Genomic DNA, 22,920 nt, shown 5'->3' with positions numbered 1-22,920 from the left:
TGGGATTGGGGGGGCGATGGGGAGGGGATTGGGGTATTTTGGGCTGGGTTGGGGCTATTTTGGGGCCATTTTGGCTTATTTTGGGCTATTTTGGTGTATTTTGGTCTATTTGGGGCTATTTTGGACTATTTTGGTCTATTTTGGTCTATTTTGCACCTTTTAGGGGCTATTTTGGTCTATTAGGGGCTATTTTGGACCATTTTGGAACTATTTTGGTCTATTTTGGTCTATTTTGGACCATTTTGGGGCTATTTTGGTCTATTTGTGTCTATTTTGGACCATTTTGGGGTCTATTTTGGTCTATTTTGGTCCATTTTGGGGCTATTTTGGTGTATTTGTGTCTATTTTGGACCATTTTGGGTCTATTTTGGTCTATTTGGGTCCATTTTGGGGCTTATTTTGGTGTATTTGTGTCTATTTTGGACCATTTTGGGGGCTATTTTGGACCATTTTGGGGCTATTTTGTTATATTTGGGGCTATTTTGGACCATTTGGGGCTATTTTGGACCATTTTGGACCATTTTGGGGCTATTTTGGTCTATTTGTGTCTATTTTGGACCATTTTGGTCAATTTTGGACTATTTTGGTCTGGTTTGGACCATTTTGGGGCTATTTTGTTGTATTTGGGGCTATTTTGGACCATTTGGGACTATTTTGGACCATTTTGGGTCTATTTTGGTCTCTGTGTCTATTTTGGACCATTTTGGGGCTATTTTGGACTATTTTGGTCTATTTTGGACCATTTGGGGGCTATTTGGGACCATTTTGGACCATTTGGGGTCTATTTTGGTCTATTTGGGTCTATTTTGGACCATTTTGGGGGCTATTGGGACCATTTTGGACATTTTGGGTCTATTTTGGACTATTTTGGTGGCTATTTGGGACCATTTTGGACCATTTGGGGTCTATTTGGGACCCATTTTGGACCATTTGGGGTCTATTTTGGACTATTTTGGTCTATTTTGGACCATTTGGGGTCTATTTGGGTCTATTTTGGACCATTTTGGGGCTTTTGGGGACCATTTTGGACCATTTGGGGTCTATTTTGGACTATTTTGGTCTATTTTGGACCATTTGGGGGCTATTTGGGACCATTTTGGACCATTTGGGGTCTATTTGGGTCTATTTTGGACCATTTTGGGGCTATTTGGGACCATTTGGACCATTTGGGGTCTATTTGGGTCTATTTTGGACCATTTTGGGGCTTTTGGGGACCATTTTGGACCATTTGGGGTCTATTTGGGTCTATTTTGGACCATTTTGCGGCTATTTGGGACCATTTTGGACCATTTGGGGTCTATTTGGGTCTATTTTGAACCATTTTGGGGCTATTTGGGACCATTTTGGACCATTTGGGGTCTATTTGGGTCTATTTTGGACCATTTTGGGGGCTATTTGGGACCATTTTGGACCATTTGGGGTCTATTTGGGTCTATTTTGGACCATTTTGGGGCTATTTGGGACCATTTTGGACCATTTGGGGTCTATTTGGGTCTATTTTTGTCTATTTTGGGGCCATTAGGGGCAGTTTTGGGGCAGTTTGGGGCAGTTTTGGGGCTCTTTGCGCTGTCCCGGCCGGTTCCATGACCTATTCCCGGGGGGGGGGGGGGTCCTGTTCTCAGTGTCGGGAGGCGCTCGGGGGCGCCCTGGAGGCGTGGAGGGCGCTCGAGGCCGATCTGCAGCTGCACGTGGCCACGTTCGTGCCCTCCCCGGGCTCCCCCCGGCCCCCGATGGACTCGTCCAGGTGGCGCTGCAGCTGGCGGTGGTCAGGGTGAGCCGGGACCCCCCTGTGGGACCCCCACTGTGGGATCCCCCCCATGGGACCCTCCTATGGGACCCCCCTACAGAACATCCTATGGGACCCCCCCATGAGACCCCCCTGTGGGACCCCCTCAATGGGACCCCCCCTATAGAGGATCCTATGGGACCCCCCCTATGGGACTCCCCTATGGGCCCTCCCCTATAGAGCATCCTATGGGACCCCCCCATGGGCCCCCCTCAATGGGACCCCCCTATGGGACCCCCCTACAGAACATCCTATGGGACCCCCCTGTGGGACTCCCCTGTGGGACCCTCCTGTGGGACCCCCTCAGTGGGACCCCCAACCCCTCCTGTCCTAATGAATGGGGGCGTTTTGGGGCATTTTGGGTCATTTTGAGCTGTTTTAGATCATTTTGGGTCATTTTGGGGCGTTTTAGATCATTTTGGGTCATTTTGAGCCGTTTTAGATCATTTTGGGTCATTTTGGGGCGTTTTAGATCATTTTGGTCATTTTGAGGCGTTTTAGATCATTTTGGGTCATTTTGAGGCGTTTTAGATCATTTTGGGTCTTTTGGGGAGTTTTAGGGCATTTTGGGTCATTTGAGGCGTTTTAGGGTGTTTTGGGTCATTTTGAGGTGTTTTAGATCATTTTGGGTCATTTTGGGGCGTTTCAGTGCCATTTTGGGCCATTTTGAGGTGTTTTGGGGCTGTTTTAGGACATTTTGAGGTGTTTTTAGGGCTGTTTTAGATCATTTTGAGGTGTTTTAGGGCTGTTTTAGATCATTTCGAGGTGTTTTAGGGCTGTTTTAGATCATTTTGAGGTGTTTTAGGGCTGTTTTAGATCATTTCGAGGTGTTTAGGGCTGTTTTAGATCATTTTGAGGTGTTTTAGGGCTGTTTTAGATCATTTTGAGGTGTTTTAGGGCTGTTTTAGATCATTTCGAGGTGTTTTAGGGCTGTTTTAGATCATTTGAGGTGTTTTAGGGCTGTTTTAGATCATTTTGAGGTGTTTAGGGCTGTTTTAGAGCATTTTGGGTCATTTTGAGGTGTTTTAGGGCTGTTTTAGATCATTTTGAGGTGTTTTAGGGCTGTTTCTGTGCATTTTGGGTCATTTTGAGGTGTTTTAGGGCTGTTTTAGATCATTTTGAGGTGTTTAGGGCTGTTTTAGAGCATTTTGAGGTGTTTTAGGGCTGTTTTAGATCATTTTGAGGTGTTTTAGGGATGTTTTAGGTCATTTTGAGGTGTTTTAGGGCTGTTTTAGATCATTTTGAGGTGTTTTAGGGCAGTTTCAGTGCATTTTGGGTCATTTTGAGGTGTTTTAGGGCTGTTTTAGATCATTTTGAGGTGTTTTAGGGCTGTTTTAGATCATTTTGAGGCGTTTTAGGGCTGTTTTAGATCATTTTGAGGTGTTTTAGGGCTGTTTTAGATCATTTTGAGGCGTTTTAGGGCTGTTTTAGATCATTTTGGGTCATTTTGAGGTGTTTTAGGGCTGTTTTAGATCATTTTGAGGTGTTTTAGGGCTGTTTTAGGTCATTTCGAGGTGTTTTAGGGCTGTTTTAGATCATTTTGGGTCATTTTGAGGTGTTTTCGGGCTGTTTTAGATCATTTTGAGGTGTTTTGGGGCTGTTTTAGATCATTTTGAGGTTTTAGGGCTGTTTCAGTGCATTTTGGGTCATTTTGAGGTGTTTTAGGGCTGTTTTAGATCATTTTGAGGTGTTTTAGGGCTGTTTTAGATCATTTTGAGGTGTTTTAGGGCTGTTTTAGATCATTTTGAGGTGTTTTAGGGCTGTTTTAGATCATTTTGAGGTGTTTTAGGGCTGTTTTAGATCATTTTGAGGTGTTTTAGGGCAGTTTCAGTGCATTTTGGGTCATTTTGAGGTGTTTTAGGGCTGTTTTAGATCATTTTGAGGTGTTTTAGGGCTGTTTTAGATCATTTTGAGGTGTTTAGGCTGTTTTAGATCATTTTGAGGTGTTTTAGGGCTGTTTTAGATCATTTTGGGTCATTTTGAGGTGTTTTAGGGCTGTTTTAGATCATTTTGAGGTGTTTTAGGGCTGTTTTAGATCATTTTGAGGTGTTTTAGGGCTGTTTTAGATCATTTGGGTCATTTTGAGGTGTTTTAGGGCTGTTTTAGATCATTTTGAGGTGTTTTAGGGCTGTTTTAGATCATTTTGAGGTGTTTTAGGGCTGTTTTAGATCATTTTGAGGTGTTTTAGGGCTGTTTCAATGCATTTTGGGGTCTCTTTGTCCCGTCCCCCCCCCCCCGTGACCCGCCGTTGACCCCACGCAGGAGCGCGGCGCGTGCCTGACGTACGAGGCGGTTCCCACGCGGCTCTTCCTGGAGGGGCGCGCGGAGGCGGCGCGCGGGTGCGGGCGCCCCTGCTGGAGCTGGCGGACTCCATGGGCGACCCCAAGGCCACGGTGAGGGGGGGGGACGGACCCCGATATAGGGGTCAATGGGGGGGCGGACCCCGATATAGGGTCAATGGGGGGGAGAGACCCCGATATAGGGGTCAATGGGGGGGAGACCCCGATATAGGGGTCAAAGGGGGGGAGACACCAATATAGGGGTAATGGGGGGGAGAGACTCTGATATAGGGGTCAATGGGGGGGAGAGACCCCGATATAGGGGTCAATGGGGGGGAGACACCAATATAGGGGTCAATGGGGGGGAGACACCAATATAGGGGGTAATGGGGGGAGACACCAATATAGGGGGTAATGGGGGGGGAGACACCAATATAGGGGGTAATGGGGGAGACCCCAATATAGGGGTAATGGGGGGGAGACCCCGATATAGGGGGTAATGGGGGGGGGAGACCCCGATATAGGGGGTAATGGGGGGGAGACCCCAATATAGGGGGTAATGGGGGGGAGGAGACACCAATATAGGGGGTAATGGGGGGGAGACCCCGATATAGGGGTCAATGGAGGTGGAGAGACCGCCATATAGGGGTCAATGTGTGGGGCAGACCCCAATATAGGGGTCAATGTGGGGCAGACCCCAATATAGGGGTCAATGTGGGGCAGACCCCCACATAGGGGTCAATGTGTGGGGCACTGACCTCGAATAACCCCCATGCCGCCCCCCCCCAGCCCGCCCTACGGCGCCGCCTCCTGCAGGGGGCGCTGCGTGACGTAAGCGCGCGCCGGCGCGCGGCCGCGGCGGGGGCGGGGCTTGACCGGCACCTGCAGGCGCTGGCGGCTACGGCGCGGCTGCTGAGGCTCCGCCCCCCGCTGCTGGAGGAGGTGGGCGGGGCTTGTTGCTATGGGTAACAACAAGGGGGCGGGGCTTGTTGCTATGGGTAACAACAAGGGGGCGGGGCTTGTTGCTATGGGTAACAACAAGGGGGCGGGGCTTGTTGCTATGGGTAACAAGGGGGCGGGGCTTGTTGCTATGGGTAACGATAGGGGGCGGGGCTTGCTGCTATGGGTAACAAGGGGGGCGGGGCTTGTTGCTATGGGTAACAGCGGGGGGCGGGGCTTGTTGCTATGGGTAACAGCGGGGGCGGGGCTTGTTGCTATGGGTAACAATGGGGGCGGGGCTTGTTACTATGGGTAACAACGGGGGGCGGGGCTTGTTGCTATGGGTAACAACAAGGGGGGCGGGGCTTGTTGCTAGGGGTAACAACGGGGGGGCGGGGCTTGTTGCTATGGGGCTTGGGTAAAGGGGCGGGGCTTGGCGAGGAGGCTCCGCCCCTCCTGATGCTGGAAGGAGTGGGAGGGACGCGTTGTTATGGCAACGGGGGCGGGGCTTAGAGGTAAATGGGCGGGGTTTAGCGTAAAGGGGCGGGGCTTGGCCCCTCCCCCATTGCACCCCCATTGCCCCCTTCAACAGGGGGGCGGAGTCACGCTGCTTCATTTGCATCCCACAGGTCCTCAGCCAACCCTGGGCTCTGGCGTCAAGCCCCGCCCCTAGGGCGGAGCCTCCGCTCTTGCCCCGCCCCCTGTACCCGGGGGGGGCGGGCTTCGCACCGGTGGGTCCTGGGGGGGGTATTTGGGGGTGGGGGGGGTGGTTTTGGGGGGTATTTGGGGGTGGGGGGGTGGTTTTGGGGGTATTTGGGGGTGGGGGGGTGGTTTTGGGGGGTATTTTGGGGGTGGGGGGGTGGTTTTGGGGGGTATTTGGGGGTGGGGGGTGGTTTTGGGGGGTATTTGGGGGTGGGGGGGTGGTTTTGGGGGGTATTTGGGGGGTGGGGGTGGTTTTGGGGGGGTATTTGGGGGTGGGGGGGTGGTTTTGGGGGGTATTTGGGGTGGGGGGTGGTTTTGGGGGGTATTTGGGGGTGGGGGGGTGGTTTTGGGGGTATTTGGGGGTGGGGGGGTGGTTTTGGGGGTATTTGGGGGTGGGGGGGTGGTTTTGGGGGGTATTTTGGGGGTGGGGGGGTGGTTTTGGGGGGTATTTGGGGGGTGGGGGGGTGGTTTTGGGGGGTATTTGGGGTGGGGGGGTGGTTTTGGGGGTATTTGGGGGTGGGGGGGTGGTTTTGGGGGGATTTTGGGGGTGGGGGGGTGTTTTGGGGGATTTGGGGGTGGGGGGGTGGTTTTGGGGGGTATTTGGAGGGTGGGGGGTGTTTTGGGGGGGTATTTGGGGGGTGGGGGGGTGGTTTTGGGGGGTATTTGGGGGGGGTGGTTTTGGGGGGTATTTGGGGGTGGGGGGTGGTTTTGGGGGGGTATTTTGGGGTGTTAGGGGCTTATTTTGGGGGTATTTTAGGGCTTTGGGGGGTATTTTGGGGGTGGGTGGGGGGTTGGTTTTGGGGTGGCATTATGGGGATGGGGCATTTTTGGGGGTATTTGTGGGGTTGGGGGGGTATTTAGGGCCTTTGGGGGGTATTTTGGGTGGGGGTATTTTAGGGGTGTTTGGGTCGATTTGGGGGGTCTTTTGGGGATGGGAGCATTTTGGGGGCTATTTAGGGGGGTTTTGGGGGTGTTAGGGGGGTATTTTGGGGGTTGGGGGTGGTTTTGGGGGGTATTTGGGGGGTTTAGGGGGGTATTTTGGGGATGGGGGTGGTTGTGGGGTGGATTTGGGGGGTATTTTAGGGCTTAGGGGGATATTTTAGGGCTTGGGGGGTATTAGGGGGGTATTTGGGGGGTTAAGGGGGTATTTGGGGGGTTAAGGGGGGTATTTGGTGGTTAAGGGGGGTATTTAGGGGGTTAGGGGGGTTTTGGGGGGGTTAAGGGGTTATTTTGGGGTGGGGGTTGGTTTGGGGGGTGTTTTTGGTGTTTATGGGGGTATTTTGGGGGTCTTCCCCCCCCATCACCCCCCCCCATCACCCCCCCTCCCAGCCCCATCGCGATGCCTACGGGGTCTCCTACGCCCAGGGCAGGGGCGGCTCCATCCTGTTCCATGTGTCCTGTCGAGCCTCCAGCCCCATAACAGTGAGTGGGGGGCACCCCATAACCTGACCCCCCCATATAACCCCCTATAGAACCCCCTTTACCCCCTATAGAACCCCCCCATATCCCCCCCATAGACCCCCCTTTACCCCCATATAACCCCCCCATATCCCCCCTATAGACCCAGCCTTTAACCCCCACATCACCCCCATATCCCCCTATAGACCCCCCCTTTAACCCCATAGACCCCCCTTTAACCCCCATATAAACCCCCATATCCCCCCTATAGACCCCCTTTAACCCCCATATAAACCCCCATATCCCCCCTATAGACCCCCCTTTAACCCCCATATCCCCCCCATAGACCCCCCTATAGACCCCCCATATAACCCCCCTATAGACCCCCCCATTAACCCCCATATCACCCCCCATATCCCCCCTATAGACCCCCCTTTAACCCCCATATCACCCCCCATATCCCCCCTATAGACCCCCCTTTAACCCCCATATAACCCCCCCATATCCCCCTATAGACCCCCCCTTTAACCCCATATCCCCCCTATAGACCCGCCCTTTAACCCCCATATCCCCCCATATACCCCCCATAGACCCCCCCTTTAACCCCCATATCCCCCTATAGACCCCCCTTTAACCCCCATATAACCCCCCCATATCCCCTATAGACCCCCTTTAACCCGCATATCACCCCCCCATATCCCCCCTATAGACCACCCTTTAACCCCCATATAACCCCCATATCCCCCCTATAGACCCCCCTTTAACCCCCATATCACCCCCCATATCCCCCCTATAGACCCCCTTTAACCCCCATATCACCCCCCATATCCCCCCTATAGACCCCCCCTTTAACCCCCATATCACCCCCCATATCCCCCCTATAGACCCCCCCTTTAACCCCCATATAACCCCCCATATCCCCCCTATAGACCCCCCCTTTAACCCCCATATTTCCCCCCATATCCCCCTATAGAACCCCCCCATATCCCCCCCCATAGACCCCCCCTTTAACCCCCACATCACCCCCCATAGGATGCTCGACGCTTCGCTGCCCAGATCAAGGCTGCACTGGGGGAACTGGGGGAGCTGCTGGGGGGGGGGGCTGAGGAGTGAAGGGGGAGAGCCCCCTCTTCCCCCCCCCCCCCAATAAAGAGATGGGGCCACCCCCCCCCTCCCCCTTTATATAGGGGTTTGGAGTGTGTGATGGGGGGTAATGGGGGGTGATGGGGGTAATGGGGATCAATGGGGGGCAATGGGGGGCTAATGGGGGCAATGGGGGGTAATGGGGATCAATGGGGGCAATGGGGATCAATGGGGGGTAATGGGGGGCAGTGGGGGGTAATTGGGGGCAATGGGGGATAATGGGGGGCGATTGGGGGGTAATGGGGGCAATGGGGTGGCAATGGGGGGGGTAATGGGGATCAATGGCAGGGTAATGGGGGCAATAGGGGGTAATGGGGATCAATGGGGGGGTAATTGGGGGGAATGGGGGGCAATGGGAGGGTAATGGGGATCAATAGCCAGGCAATGGGGGGGTAATGGGGGCAATTGGGGGGTAATGGGGGCAATGGGGGGCAATGGAGGGGCAATAGGGAAGCAATGGGTGGGTAATGGGGGGCAATGGGGAGGTAATGGGGGCAATGGGGGGCAATGGGGGCAATGGGGAGGAATGGGTGGTAATGGGGAGCAATGGGAGGTAATGGGGGGCAATGGGGGATAGTGGGGGGTAATGGGGGGGTAATGGGGGCAATGGGGAGGTAGTGGGGGTAATGGGGGCAATGAGGGGCAATGGGGAGGCAATGGGGGGTAATGGGGAGCAATGGGGAGGTAATGGGGGGCAATGGGGGATAGTGGGGGGTAATGGGGGGCAATGGGGAGGTAGTGGGGGGTAATGGGGGGCAATGAGGGGCAATGGGGGGGTAATGGGGAGTAATGGGGGAGATGGGAGCATTGGGGGGGCAATGGGGGGTAATGGGGGGCTATAGGGGTCAGTGGGGGGTAATGGCGGTAATGGGGGGCAATGAGGGGCAATGGGGGGGTAATGGGGGGCAATGGGGGTAATGGGGATCAATGGGGGGCAATGGGGATGTAATGGGGGGCTCTAGGGGTCAGTGGGGGTCTATGGGGGGCAATGAGGGGGTAATGGGGGGCAATGGGAGGTTATAGGGGGGTAATGGGGATCAGTGGGGGCTAATATGGGGCAATGGGGGGGTAATGGGGGGCAATGGGGGGGGCAACGATGCTAAGGGAGCCGCCGGAAGTGCTCCCACCGGAAGTGCTCCCACCGGAAGTGCTCCCACCGGAAGTGCTCCCACCGGAAGCGCTCCCACCGGAAGCCGCCTCAGATCCAAGATGGCGCCGCGCAAGCGGCACGCCGCCGCCGTCGTCGCGGCGGCGGCCCCACAGAGCCCCATGGAAGCCCCATAGAGCCCCATAGCGCCCCACAGAGCCCTACGGAAGCCCAGTCTAGGGTTTACATCCCCGGTGTGGGGCCTCCGCTGGGGCCGGACGAGGAGCTGGTTATGGACGAAGAGGCCTATGTGTTGTATCACCGCGCCGGCACCGGTAGGAGCGGCTCTATGGGGCTCTATGGGGCTCTATGGGGTTCTATGGGGCTCTATGGGGCTCTATGGGGTTCTATGGGGCTGCTCCCCCCCTCTCCTTCCCCATAGGGGCCCCGTGTTTGAGCCTCGATGTGGTCCCGGACGAGCTGGGGGAGGGCCGGGAGGAGCTGCCCCTGTCCCTGCTGCTCTGCGCGGGGACCCAGGCGCCCACGGCCCAGGGCAACCGGTGAGTGCGCGGTGGGACCCATAGGGACCCATAGAGACCCATAGGGAGCCGTAGAGAGCCATAGGGACCCATAGGGACCCATAGAGAGCCATAGGGAGCCGTAGAGAGCCATAGGGACCCATAGAGAGCCATAGGGACCCATAGAGAGCCATAGGGAGCTGTAGAGACCCATAGGGACCCATAGAGCGCATGGAGACTATAGGGACCCATAGAGACCCATAGGGACCCATAGAGTGCATAGAGATCCGTAGAGACCTATAGAGACCCATAGAGTGCATAGAGATCCATAGGGACCCGTAGAGACCCATAGGGACCCATAGAGAGCATAGGGACTCATAGAGATCATATAGACCCATAGGGACCCGTACAACAGCGCATAAAGATCCGTAGAGACCCATAGGGACCCATAGGGACCCATAGAGCGCATAGAGATCCATAGAGACCCGTAGGGACCCATAGGGACCCATAGAGACCTATAGGGACCATAGAGAGCCATAGAGACTCATACAGCACCCCCTTAAGCCTTCCTCCATGCCTTGGGTCACCCCCTTACTGCCCCCCCAACCTATGGGGCAACCCCTTACTGCCACCCCCAACCTATGGGGCACCCCCTTAATGCCCCACCCCAACCTATGCCCCCCCCTTAATGCCGCCCCCAACCTATGGGGGACCCCTTAACGCCCCCCCCACCCCACCCTATGGAGCAGCCCCTTTCTGCCCCCCCAACCTATGGGGCACCCCCTTACTGCCCCCCCATCCTATGGAGCACCCCCTTACTGCCCCCCCAACCTATGGGGCAACCCCTTACTGCCCCCCCCCAACCTATGGGACACCCCCTTACTGCACCCCCCACCCTATGGGTCACCCCCTTAACGCCCCCCCACCCCTATGGGTCACCCCTTAATGCCCCCCCCACCCTATAGGGCACCCACTTATTGCCCCCCAAACCTATGGGGCACCCCCAACCTATGGGTCACCCACTTACTGCCCCCCCAACCTATGGAGCACCCCTTACTCCCCCCCCCCAACCTATGGAGCACCCCCTTACTCCCCCCCCCACCCTATGGGTCACCCCCTTAACGCCCCCCACACCCTATGGGTCACCCCCTTACTGTTCCCCCCACCCTATGGGTCACCCCCTTACTGCCCCTCCCCACCCTATAGGGCACCCACTTATTGCCCCCAAACCTATGGGGCACCCCCAACCTATGGGTCACCCCACTTACTGCCCCCCCAACCTATGGAGCACCCCCTTACTCCCCACCCCAACCTATGGGGCACCCCTTACTGCCCCCCCAACCAATGGGCACCCCTTCCTGCCCCCCCCAACCTATGGGGCACCCCCTTCCTGCCCCCCCAACCTATGGAGCACCCCCTTACTCCCCCCCCCATGTCACCCCCTTAACACCCCGCCCACCCTATGGGCACCCCTTACTCCCCCCCCCCATGGGACACCCCCTTAACGCCCCCCCCACCCTATGGGTCACCCCCTTAACGCCCCCCCCACCCTATGGGGCACCCCCTTAACGCCCCCCACACCCTATGGGGCACCCCCTTACTGCCCCCCCACCCTATGGGGCACCCCCTTACTGCCCCCCCCCCCAGGCTGCTGGTGATGAAGATGCAGAACCTCCATGGGGTTTCGGCGCCGGCAGGGGGGGGGCTCCAGCAGCGATGAGGAAGAGGAGGAAGAGGAAGAGGATGAGGAGGATGGGGGGCGCCAGCCCCAGCTGCTCCTGGCCATGGCCCCCCACTATGGGGCCATCAACCGCATCCGGGTAGCGACCCCCCCCATGCACCCCAATAGGCACCCATAGGAACCCCCCTCATCACCCCAATAGGCACCCATAGGACCCCCCAATGCACCCAATAGGCACCCATAGGACCTACCCAATGCACCCCAATAGGCACCCATAGGACCCCCCCCAATGCACCCCAATAGGCACCCATAGGACCCCCCCAATGCACCCCAATAGGCACACATAGGACACCCCCAATGCACCCCAATAGGCACCCATAGGAACCCCCTCATCACCCCAATAGGCACCCATAGGACCCCCCCAATGCACCCCAATAGGCACCCATAGGCCCCCCCATCACCCCCAATAGGCACCCATAGGACCCCCCCAATGCACCCCAATAGGCACCCATAGGACCCCCATCACCCCCCAAGCACCCCAATAGGCACCCATAGGACCCCCCATCACCCCCCAAGCACCCCAATAGGCACCCATAGGACCCCCCATCACCCCCCAAGCACCCCAATAGGCACCCATTGGACCCCCCATCACCCCCAATGCACCCCAATAGGCACCCATAGGATCCCCCCCATCACCCCAATAGGCACCCAATAGGAACCCCCCACAGCACCCAATAAGCACCCATAGGACCCCCTCATCACCCCAATAGGCACCCATAGGACCCCCCCAATGCACCCCAATAGGCACCCATAGGACCCCCCCCATCACCCCCAATAGGCACCCATAGGACCCCCCATCACCCCTCAAGCACCCCAATAGGCACCCATAGGACCCCCCATCACCCCCCAAGCACCCCAATAGGCACCCATAGGACCCCCCCATCACCCCAGTAGGCACCCATAGGACCCCCCATCACCCCCCAAGCACCCCAATAGGCACCCATAGGACCCCCCATCACCCCCCAAGCACCCCAATAGGCACCCATAGACCCCCCATCACCCCCCAAGCACCCCAATAGTCACCCATAGGACCCCCCATCACCCCCCAAGCACCCCAATAGGCACCCATAGGACCCCCCATCACCCCCCCATCACCCCAATACCCAATAGGCACCCATAGGACCCCCCATCACCCCCCAGTGCACCCCAATAGGCACCCATAGGACCCCCCATCACCCCCCAAGCACCCCAATAGGCACCCATAGGACCCCCCCAAGCACCCCAATAGGCACCATAGGACCCCCCATCACCCCCCAAGCACCCCAATAGTCACCCATAGGACCCCCCCCTGACCCCCATACCCCCCCATCCCCCCCCCAGGTGACTGAACTGGGCTCTATGGGGCCGTGGCAGCCTTGTGGTCGGAGCGGGGCCAGGTGGAGGTGGTGGCCTTGGGGGGGGCCCTGGAGGCCCTTGGGGGGCTGGAAGGGGGGGGGGGCTCCTCCTGAAGGAACAGCCCCCCCCTGAACCCCCTCTGCACCTTCCCGGGTCACATGGGCGAGGGCTACGCCTTGGATTGGTCGCCTACTGTTAATGGTTAGTGGGGGGGGGGGGCTATGGGGTGGGAGGGGGCTATGGGGTGGGAGGGGTCTATGGGGATGGTGGGGCTATGGGGATTTGGGGGGGGCTGTGGGGTGGAGGGGGATGGGGGGGCTATGGGGATTTGCGGGGGCTATGGGGATTTGGGGGGGCTGTGGGGATTTGGGGTGTCTATGGGGATGGGGGGGTCTATGGGGATTGGGGGGCTATGGGGATGGGGAGGTCTATGGGGATTGGGGGGCTATGGGGATGGGGGGGCTATGGGGATGTGTGGGTCTATGGGGATTGGGGGGCTATGGGGATGGGGGCATCTATGGGGTTGGGGGGGTCTATGGGATGGGGATGCTCTATGGGGCTGGGGGCGCTCTGGGGCAGTAGGAGGTGTCTATAGGGCAGAAAGCGCTATGGGGAGGGGAGCCATTGGGGGCGTGGTCATACAGGAGGGGGCGTGGCCATAGGGAAAGGGAGGGTGTGGTCCTAGGGGGGGTGGGGGCGTGGTCAAAAGGAGGGGGCGTGGTCCTAGATAAAGGGGCGGTGGTCATAGTGGATGGGGGCATGGTCATAGAGAAGGGGTTGGATGGTCAGAGTGGAGGGGGTGTGGTCCTAGAGGAGGGGGCGTGGCCATAGAGAAGGGAGGACGTCCTACAGGAGGGGGCGTGGTCATAGGGGTGAGGGCGTGGTCATGGGGGGCGTGGCCATATAGAAGGGGTGGAGGTCCTAGGAGGAGGGGGGCGTGGTCCTAGAGGAGGGGGCGTGGTCATAGAGAAGGGGAGGGACGACCTACAGGAGGGGGCGTGGTCATAGAGGAGGGGGCGTGGTCGGGGGCGGCATGGTCCTAGAGGAGGGGGTGTGGTCCTAGAAGAGGGAGGGGCGTGGCCACGGGGGGGGGGGCGTGGTCATGGATAAGGAGGCGTGGTCATAGGGAAGGGGGGCGTGGTCATAAAGGAGGCGTGGTCCTTTAGGAGGGGCGTGGCCACATGGTAGGGGGGCGTGGTCATAGAGAAGGGGGGTGGTCATAGAGAAGGAGGCGTGGTCCTTTAGGATGGGGCGTGGCGGGGGGGGTGTGGTCATGGAGAAGAAGGCGCGGTCAATAAAAAAGGGGGGCGTGGTCATAGGAAAGGGGGGCGTGGTCCTTTAGGAGGGGCGTGGCACATGGGAAGGGGGCGTGGTCATAGAGAAGGGGGTGGTTCTAGAAGAGGGGGCGTGGTCCTAGAGGAGGGGGCGTGGTTCTAGAGGAGGAGGGGCGTGGCCTGACACCCCCCCTCTTGGCCCCGCCCCCAGGGCAGCTCCTCTCCGGGGACTGCTCCGGAAGGATCCACGTGTGGCGGCCGCAGGGGGGGGCTGGGCCGTGGATCAGCGCCCCCTGCTGGGCCACAGCGCCTCCGTGGAGGACCTGCAGTGGTCGCCCAATGAGCCCTCGGTACGGCCTGGGGGGCGCTATGGGGTGCTATGGGGGCTCTATGGGGCGCTATGGGGGCTCTATGGGGTACTATGGGGCGCTATGGGGTGCTATGGGGCTCTGTGGGGTACTATGGGGCGCTATGGGGGCTCTATGGGGTGCTATGGCGGCTCTGGGGGGTGCTATGGGGTGTTATGGGGCTCTATGGGGTGCTATGGGGGCTTTATGGGGTGCTGTGGGGGCTTTATGGCATGCTATGGGGCCTCTATGGGGTGCTATGGGGTGCTAAAGGGGCTCTATGGGGCGCTATGGCGGCTCTGTGGGGTGCTATGGGGGCTCTGTGGGGTGCTATGGGGGCTGTATGGGGTGCTATGGGGGCTCTATGGGGGCTTTATGGGGTGCTATGGGGGCTCTATGGGGTGCTATGGGGGCTCTATGGGGGCTCTATGGGGTGCTATGGGGGCTTTATGGCATGCTATGGGGCTCTATGGGGGCTCTGTGTGGCGCTATGGGGCCTCTGTGGGGTGCTATGGGGTGCTAAAGGGGCTCTATGGGGTGCTATGGGGCGCTATGGGGGCTTTATGGCGTGCTATGGGGCTCTATGGGGGCTCTGTGTGGCGCTATGGGGGCTCTATGGGGTGCTAAAGGGGCTCTATGGGGTGCTATGGGGGCTCTATGGGGTGCTATGGGGGCTCTATGGGGCGCTACAGGGTGCTAAGGTCCCTAACCCTCTCTATGCTCTCTCTATGCTCTCTCTATGGTCTCTCTATGGTCTCTCTATGGTCTCTCTATGCTCTCTCTATGGTCTCTCTATGCTCTCTCTATGGTCTCTCTATGCTCTCTCTATGGTCTCTCTATGGTCTCTCTATGCTCTCTCTATGGTCTCTCTATGCTCTCTCTATGCTCTCTCTATGGTCTCTCTATGCTCTCTCTATGCTCTCTCTATGCTCTCTCTATGGTCTCTCTATGCTCTCTCTATGCTCTCTCTATGGTCTCTCTATGCTCTCTCTATGCTCTCTCTATGCTCTCTCTATGCTCTCTCTATGCTCTCTCTATGCTCTCTCTATGCTCTCTCTATGCTCTCTCTATGCTCTCTCTATGCTCTCTCTATGGTCTCTATGGTCTCTCTATGCTCTCTCTATGCTCTCTCTATGCTCTCTCTATGGTCTCTCTATGCTCTCTCTATGCTCTCTCTATGCTCTCTCTATGCTCTCTCTATGGTCTCTCTATGGTCTCTCTATGGTCTCTCTATGCTCTCTCTATGCTCTCTCTATGGTCTCTCTATGCTCTCTCTATGGTCTCTCTATGCTCTCTCTATGGTCTCTCTATGGTCTCTCTATGCTCTCTCTATGCTCTCTCTATGGTCTCTCTATGGTCTCTCTATGCTCTCTCTATGCTCTCTCTATGCTCTCTCTATGTTCTCTCTATCCCCTCTCCATCCCCTCTCTATGGTTCCCCCCCCCCAGGTGTTCTGCTCCTGCTCCGCCGACGCCTCCCTTCGGGTCTGGGACATCCGGGCCCCCCCCCCCCGCGCCTGCCGCTTGGTGGCGCCCGGGCCCACGGCGCTGACGTCAACGCCCTGAGCTGGAGCCGCCGGGACCCCTTTGTGCTGAGCGGGGGGGACGACGGCGCCGTGAACCTCTGGGACCTGCGCCGCTTCCATGTGAGCCCCATAGGGAACCATAGGGAACCATAGAGACACATAGAGACACATAGGGACACATAGAGACACATAGAGACACATAGGGACACATAGGGACACATAGGGACACATAGAGACACATAGAGACACATAGAGACACATAGAGACACATAGAGACACATAGAGACACATAGAGACACATAGAGACACATAGAGACACATAGAGACACATAGAGACACATAGAGACACATAGAGACACATAGAGACACATAGAGACACATAGAGACACATAGGGACACATAGGGACACATAGGGACACATAGGGACACATAGAGACACATAGGGACACATAGAGACACATAGAGACACATAGAGACACATAGAGACCCATAGGGACACATAGAGACACATAGAGACACATAGGGACACATAGGGACACATAGGGACACATAGAGACACATAGGGACACATAGAGACACATAGGGACACATAGGGACACATAGGGACACATAGAGACACATAGGGACACATAGAGACACATAGAGACACATAGAGACACATAGGGACACATAGGGACACATAGGGACACATAGGGACACATAGAGACACATAGGGACACATAGGGACACATAGGGACACATAGGGACACATAGAGACACATAGAGACACATAGGGACACATAGGGACACATTGGGACACATAGAGACACATAGGGACACATAGAGACACATAGAGACACATAGGGACACATAGGGACACATAGAGACCCATAGAGACACATAGGGAACCATAGAGACCCATAGAGACACATAGAGACACATAGGGACACATAGAGACACATAGAGACACATAGAGACCCATAGGGACACATAGAGACACATAGGGACACATAGAGACACATAGAGACACATAGAGACACATAGAGACACATAGGGACACATAGGGACACATAGGGACACATAGGGACACATAGAGACACATAGGGACACATAGGGACACATAGAGACACATAGGGACACATAGAGACACATAGAGACACATAGGGACACATAGGGACACATAGAGACACATAGAGACACATAGGGACACATAGAGACACATAGAGACACATAGAGACACATAGGGACACATAGGGACACATAGGGACACATAGGGACACATAGAGACACATAGGGACACATAGAGACACATAGAGACACAGAGAGACACATAGAGACACATAGAGACACATAGGGACACATAGGGACACATAGGGACACATAGGGACACATAGAGACACATAGAGACACATAGGGAGCCATAGGGACCCCATAGAGGAGACCCATAGGGACCCATAGAGACCTATAGAAATCCCATAGAGACCACATAGACCCTCCAACCTGCCCCATAGACCCCCTAGAGCCCCACATCCCCCCGAAACCTCCCCCATAGACCCCCTTCCAGCCCCACATCCCGCCCCACACTCCCCTCCTCCACCCCATAGACCCCCTTCCAGCCCCACATCTTGCCCCATAGCACCCTCCAACCTCCCCCATAGACCCCTCTCCAGCCCCACATCCCACCCCACACCCCCCTTCTCCCCCCCATAGACCCCCTTCCAGCCCCACATCCCGCCCCACACCCCCCCTCCTCCCCCCCATAGACCCCCTTCCAGCCCCACATCTCACCCCACACCCCCCTTCTCCCCCCATAGACCCCCTTCCAGCCCCACATCCCACCCCACACCCCCCTCCTCCACCCCATAGACCCCCTTCCAGCCCCACATCTCACCCCACACCCCCTTCTCCGCCCCATAGACCCCTTCCAGCCCCACATCCCACCCCACACCCCCCTTCTCCCCCCCATAGACCCCCTTTCAGCCCCATATCTTGCCCCATACCTCCACCTCCACCCCATAGACCCCCCTCCAGCCCCACATCCCACCCCACACGCCCTTCCTCCACCCCATAGACCCCCTTCCAGCCCCACATCCCGCCCCACACCCCCCTTCTCTCCCCCATAGACCCCCCTCCAGCCCCACATCTTGCCCCATAGCACCCTCCAACCTCCCCCATAGACCCCTCTCCAGCCCCACATCCTGCCCCATACCTCCCCCTCCACCCCATAGACCCCCTTCCAGCCCCACATCCCGCCCCACACCCCCTCCTCCCCCCCATAGACCCCCTTCCAGCCCCACATCTTTCCCCATAGCACCCTCCAACCTCCCCATAGACCCCCCTCCTCCACCCCATAGACCCCCTTCCAGCTCCACATCCCACCCCACACCCCCTTCCTCCCCCCCATAGACCCCCTTCCAGCCTCACATCCTGCCCCATACCTCCCCCTCCATCCCATAGACCCCCCTCCAGCCCCACCTCCTGCCCCACACCCCCCTCCTCCACCCCATAGACCCCCTTCCAGCCCCACATCTTGCCCCATAGCACCCTCCAACCTCCCCCATAGACCCCTCTCCAGCCCCACATCCTGCCCCATACCTCCCCCTCCACCCCATAGACCCCCTTCCAGCCCCACATCCCGCCCCACACTCCCCTCCTCCCCCCCATAGACCCCCTTCCAGCCCCACATCTTGCCCCATAGCACCCTCCAACCTCCCCCATAGACCCCCTTCCAGCCCCACATCCTGCCCCATACCTCCCCCTCCCCCCCATAGACCCCCTTCCAGCCCCACATCTTGCCCATAGCACCCTCCAACCTCCCCCATAGACCCCTCTCCAGCCCCACATCCTGCCCCATAGCTCCCCCTCCCCCCCATAGATCCCCCTCCAGCCCCACATCCCACCCCACACCCCCCTCCTCCCCCCCATAGACCCCCTTCCAGCCCCACATCCTGCCCCATAGCACCCTCCTACCTCCCCCATAGACCCCCTTCCAGCCCCACATCCTGCCCCACACCCCCCTCCTCCCCCCCATAGACCCCTTCCAGCCCCACATCTTGCCCCATACCTCCACCTCCACCCCATAGACCCCCCTCCAGCCCCACATCCCACCCCACACCCCCCTCCTCCCCCCCATAGACCCCCTTCCAGCCCCACATCCCACCCCACAACCCCTTCTCCCCCCCATAGACCCCCTTCCAGCCCCACATCCTGCCCCATACCTCCCCTTCCACCCCATAGACCCCCTTCCAGCCCCACATCTTGCCCCATAGCACCCTCCAACCTCCCCCATAGACCCCCTTCCAGCCCCACATCCTGCCCCATACCTCCCCCTCCCCCCATAGACCCCCTTCCAGCCCCACATCTTGCCCCATAGCACCCTCCAACCTCCCCCATAGACCCCTCTCCAGCCCCACATCCTGCCCCATAGCTCCCCCTCCCCCCCCATAGATCCCCCTCCAGCCCCACATCCCACCCCACACCCCCCTCCTCCCCCCCATAGACCCCCTTCCAGCCCCACATCCTGCCCCATAGCACCCTCCTACCTCCCCCATAGACCCCCTTCCAGCCCCACATCCTGCCCCACACCCCCCTCCTCCCCCCATAGACCCCCTTCCAGCCCCACATCTTGCCCCATACCTCCACCTCCACCCCATAGACCCCCCTCCAGCCCCACATCCCACCCCACACCCCCCTCCTCCCCCCCATAGACCCCCTTCCAGCCCCACATCCCACCCCACAACCCCTTCTCCCCCCCATAGACCCCCTTCCAGCCCCACATCCTGCCCCATACCTCCCCTTCCACCCCATAGACCCCCTTCCAGCCCCACATCTTGCCCCATAGCACCCTCCAACCTCCCCCATAGACCCCCCTCCTCCCCCCCATAGACCCCCTTTCAGCCCCACCTCCTGCCCCATAGACGGGCTCCAGCGTGGCCACCTTCAAGCAGCACCGCGGCCCCATCGTCGCCCTCCAATGGCACCCCACAACCAGCGGGGTCCTGGCTGCCGCCGGCGCCGACGACCTCGTCACCCAATGGGACCTGGGAGTGGAGGCGGACCCGGACGAGGAGCTCGCTATGGGGCGCAGCGACCCCCAAGTGTGGGGCGGGGGCTTGGAGGCGTTGCCCCCTCAGCTCCTCTTCCTGCACCAGGGGGAACGGGAGCTCAAGGAGCTGCGTTGGCACCCGCAGTGCCCGGGGCTGATGCTCACGGCCTCCAGGGATGGAGTGGCCCTCTGGAGGTCCGCCAGCGTCTAGGGGGCGCTGTGGGGTGAGATGTGGGGCATGGGGGTCCGCCAGCCGCTAGGGGGCGCTGTGGGGTGAGATGTGGGGCACGGGGGTCCGCCAGCCACTAGGGGGCGCTGTGGGGTGGGTGTGTGTCCCCTCTAGGGGGCGCTGTGGGGGAGAGATAGGGGACATTGGGGTCCGCCAACGTCTAGGGGGCGCTGTGGGGTGAGATGTGGGGCATAGGGGTCTGCTAGCATCTAGGGGGTGCTGTGGGGAGGGATGGGGGGCACGGAGGTCCGCTGGTGTCTAGGGGGCACTGTGGGGAGAGATGTGGGGCATGGGGGTCCGCCAGCCGCTAGGGGGCGCTGTGGGTGTGGGTGTGTGTGTGTCCGCTAGGGGGCGCTGTGGGGGAGAGATGTGGGGCATGGGGGTCCGCCAGCGTCTAGGGGGCGCTGTGGAGTGAGATGTGGGGCATGGGGGTCCGCCAGCCGCTAGGGGGCGCTGTGGGGTGAGATGTGGGGCATGGGGGTGCGCCGGCCGCTAGGGGGCGCTGTGGGGTGAGATGTGGGGCACTAAGGTCCGCCGGCCGCTAGGGGGCGCTGTGGGGTGAGATGTGGGGCACGGGGGTCCGCCAGCCGCTAGGGGGCGCTGTGGGGTGAGATGTGGGGCATGAGGGTGCGCCGGCCGCTAGGGGGCGCTGTGTGTGTGTGGGGGGGGTGTGTCCCCTCTAGGGGGCGCTGTGGGGTGAGATGTGGGGCACTAAGGTCCGCCAGCCGCTAGGGGGCGCTGTGGGGGTGTGTGTGTGTGTGTGTGTCCCCTCTAGGGGGCGCTGTGGGGAGAGATAGGGGACATTGGGGTCCGCCAACGTCTAGGGGGCGCTGTGGGGTGAGATGTGGGGCATGGGGGTCCGCCTCGCCGCTAGGGGGCGCTGTGGGGAGAGATGTGGGGCATGGGGGTCCGCCTCGCCGCTAGGGGGCGCTGTGTGTGTGGGGTGTGTGTGTGTGTGTGTCCGCTAGGGGGCGCTGTGGGGCATGGGGGTCCGCCACCCGCTAGGGGGCGCTGTGGGGGGGTGTGTGTGTCCCCTCTAGGGGGCGCTGTGGGGTGAGATGTGGGGCACGGAGGTCCGCCAGCCACTAGGGGGCGCTGTGTGTGGGGGGTTTCCGCTAGGGGGCGCTATGGGGAGAGGGGACATTGGGGTTCGCCAGCGTCTAGGGGGCGCTGTGGGGTGAGATGTGGGGCACGGGGTCCGCCAGCCACTAGGGGGCACTGTGGGATTCGGATGAGCATGGAGGTCCGCCGGCCGGTAGGGGGCGCTGTGGGGAGAGGAATGGGGTGTAGGGTCCACCAGCCGCTAGGGGGCGCTGTGTGTGTGTGTGGGGGGGGAGATGTGGGGCCCGGGAGTCCGCCGGCCGCTGGGGGGCGCTGTGGGGAAAGGAGGTTAATTGGCGTATAGGGAGCGCTGTGGGGAGAAGGAAGGTGTGTGGGGATCCGCTAGGGGGCGCTGTGGGGAGAGATATGGGGCACGGAGGTCCTCCGGCCGCTAGGGGGCGCTGTGTTAGGAGGCTGCATAGAGGTCCGCCAGCCGATAGGGGGCGCTATGGGGAGAGATGTGGGGCACGGAGGTCCGCCGGCCGCTAGGGGGCGCTGTGGGGAGCGGGAGGGGCGTGGTTAGGGGGGCGCTCAGAGGTTGTTATCGGGTGCTATGGGGGGGGATGTGGGGTCGTTATGGAGGGCTTATGGGGCAGTTGTAGTGTGGTTATGGGGCACTATGGGGAGCACATGGGGTTGTTATGGGGCAGCTATGGGGTGGTGAGGGGGCTATGGGGAGGTTATGGGGCACTGTGGGGGGGGATATAGGGGTGCTATGGGGCAGCTGTGCAGTGGTTATGGGGCAGTTATTGGCTACTTATGGGGTGTTGATGGGACAGTGACCCCCAAATTAAACTCCTCCCCCTTAGGGGGTGACCCCCAAGTGTAGTGCAATGAGAGCCACTTATGGGGCAGAGCGACCCCCACCAAGTCAAACCTCCTCCCTCCCCAACATCCACTTAGGGGGTGACCCCCAAGTTATGGGGCAGCAACACCCACTTATGGGGCAGAGCGACCCCCTCTCCCCCCAACATCCCCCCACTTAGGGGGTGCCCCCCTCCCCCCCCAAGCAGTTCCTCCTTGGACCAATAAAACCCTTTCTATGCTTTAATTGGTCACTTCTTGTCACGTGGTTTGTGGGTGTACGCCCCGCCCCATCCTCGCGGTATCACGTGTTTTGTGTGTACGCCCCGCCCCCTACCCGTGTTGTCACGTGGTTTGTGTGTGTGTACGCCCCCCCATCACGTGGTTTCCACGTCCCACCCCCCCCCGGTGGTGTCACGTGGTCTGTGTGTATACGCCCCCCCCCCTAGTGTTCCGTGGTTTGTGGGAGTGTGTACGCCCTGCCCTGTCACGTGCTGTACACGCCCCCCCATCACGTGGTGTACACGCCCTGCCCCACCCCCGTGGTGTCACGTGGTTTGTGGGAGTGTATACGCCCCGCCCCCCCGGTGTCACGTGGTCTGTGTGTGTGTGTACACCCCCCATCACATGCTGTACACGCCCCCCCCGTGGTGTCACGTGGTGTCCACGCCCCCGCGTTGTCACGTGG

General features: G+C 59.1%; 1 protein-coding gene and 1 long non-coding RNA gene across 2 annotated transcripts; both read left to right on the top strand.

Annotated features, from left to right (window-relative positions):
• Nucleotides 1-4,909: 4,909 nt before the first annotated feature.
• LOC133264356 (uncharacterized) lies at nucleotides 4,910-8,232 on the top strand. Its single transcript, XR_009741638.1, has 4 exons — nucleotides 4,910-5,007; nucleotides 5,634-5,735; nucleotides 7,036-7,128; nucleotides 8,137-8,232. It is a non-coding gene; the product is annotated as an uncharacterized LOC133264356 (long non-coding RNA).
• An 873-nt stretch (nucleotides 8,233-9,105) lies between these two features.
• On the top strand, nucleotides 9,106-21,644 carry LOC133264354 (glutamate-rich WD repeat-containing protein 1-like). Its single transcript, XM_061444303.1, is given in 12 exon segments — nucleotides 9,106-9,111; nucleotides 9,411-9,669; nucleotides 9,777-9,894; nucleotides 11,500-11,560; nucleotides 11,562-11,694; nucleotides 12,938-13,129; nucleotides 14,414-14,461; nucleotides 14,464-14,552; nucleotides 15,998-16,076; nucleotides 16,079-16,194; nucleotides 19,971-20,322; nucleotides 21,618-21,644. Coding segments are annotated over 11 exon segments (1,440 nt in total). The 3' UTR covers nucleotides 20,310-20,322; nucleotides 21,618-21,644.
• The last annotated feature ends 1,276 nt before the right edge of the window (nucleotides 21,645-22,920 follow it).

The sequence above is a fragment of the Pezoporus flaviventris genome, unplaced genomic scaffold (genome assembly GCF_033815535.1).
Source record: "Pezoporus flaviventris isolate CSIRO_AGI_PZ_B2104156 unplaced genomic scaffold, CSIRO_AGI_Pfla_v1 ptg000794l, whole genome shotgun sequence".
NCBI lineage: Eukaryota > Metazoa > Chordata > Aves > Psittaciformes > Psittacidae > Pezoporus > Pezoporus flaviventris.
The sequence above is the reverse complement of the archived record's forward strand: the minus strand, read 5'-3'. Positions and strand labels throughout refer to the sequence as shown.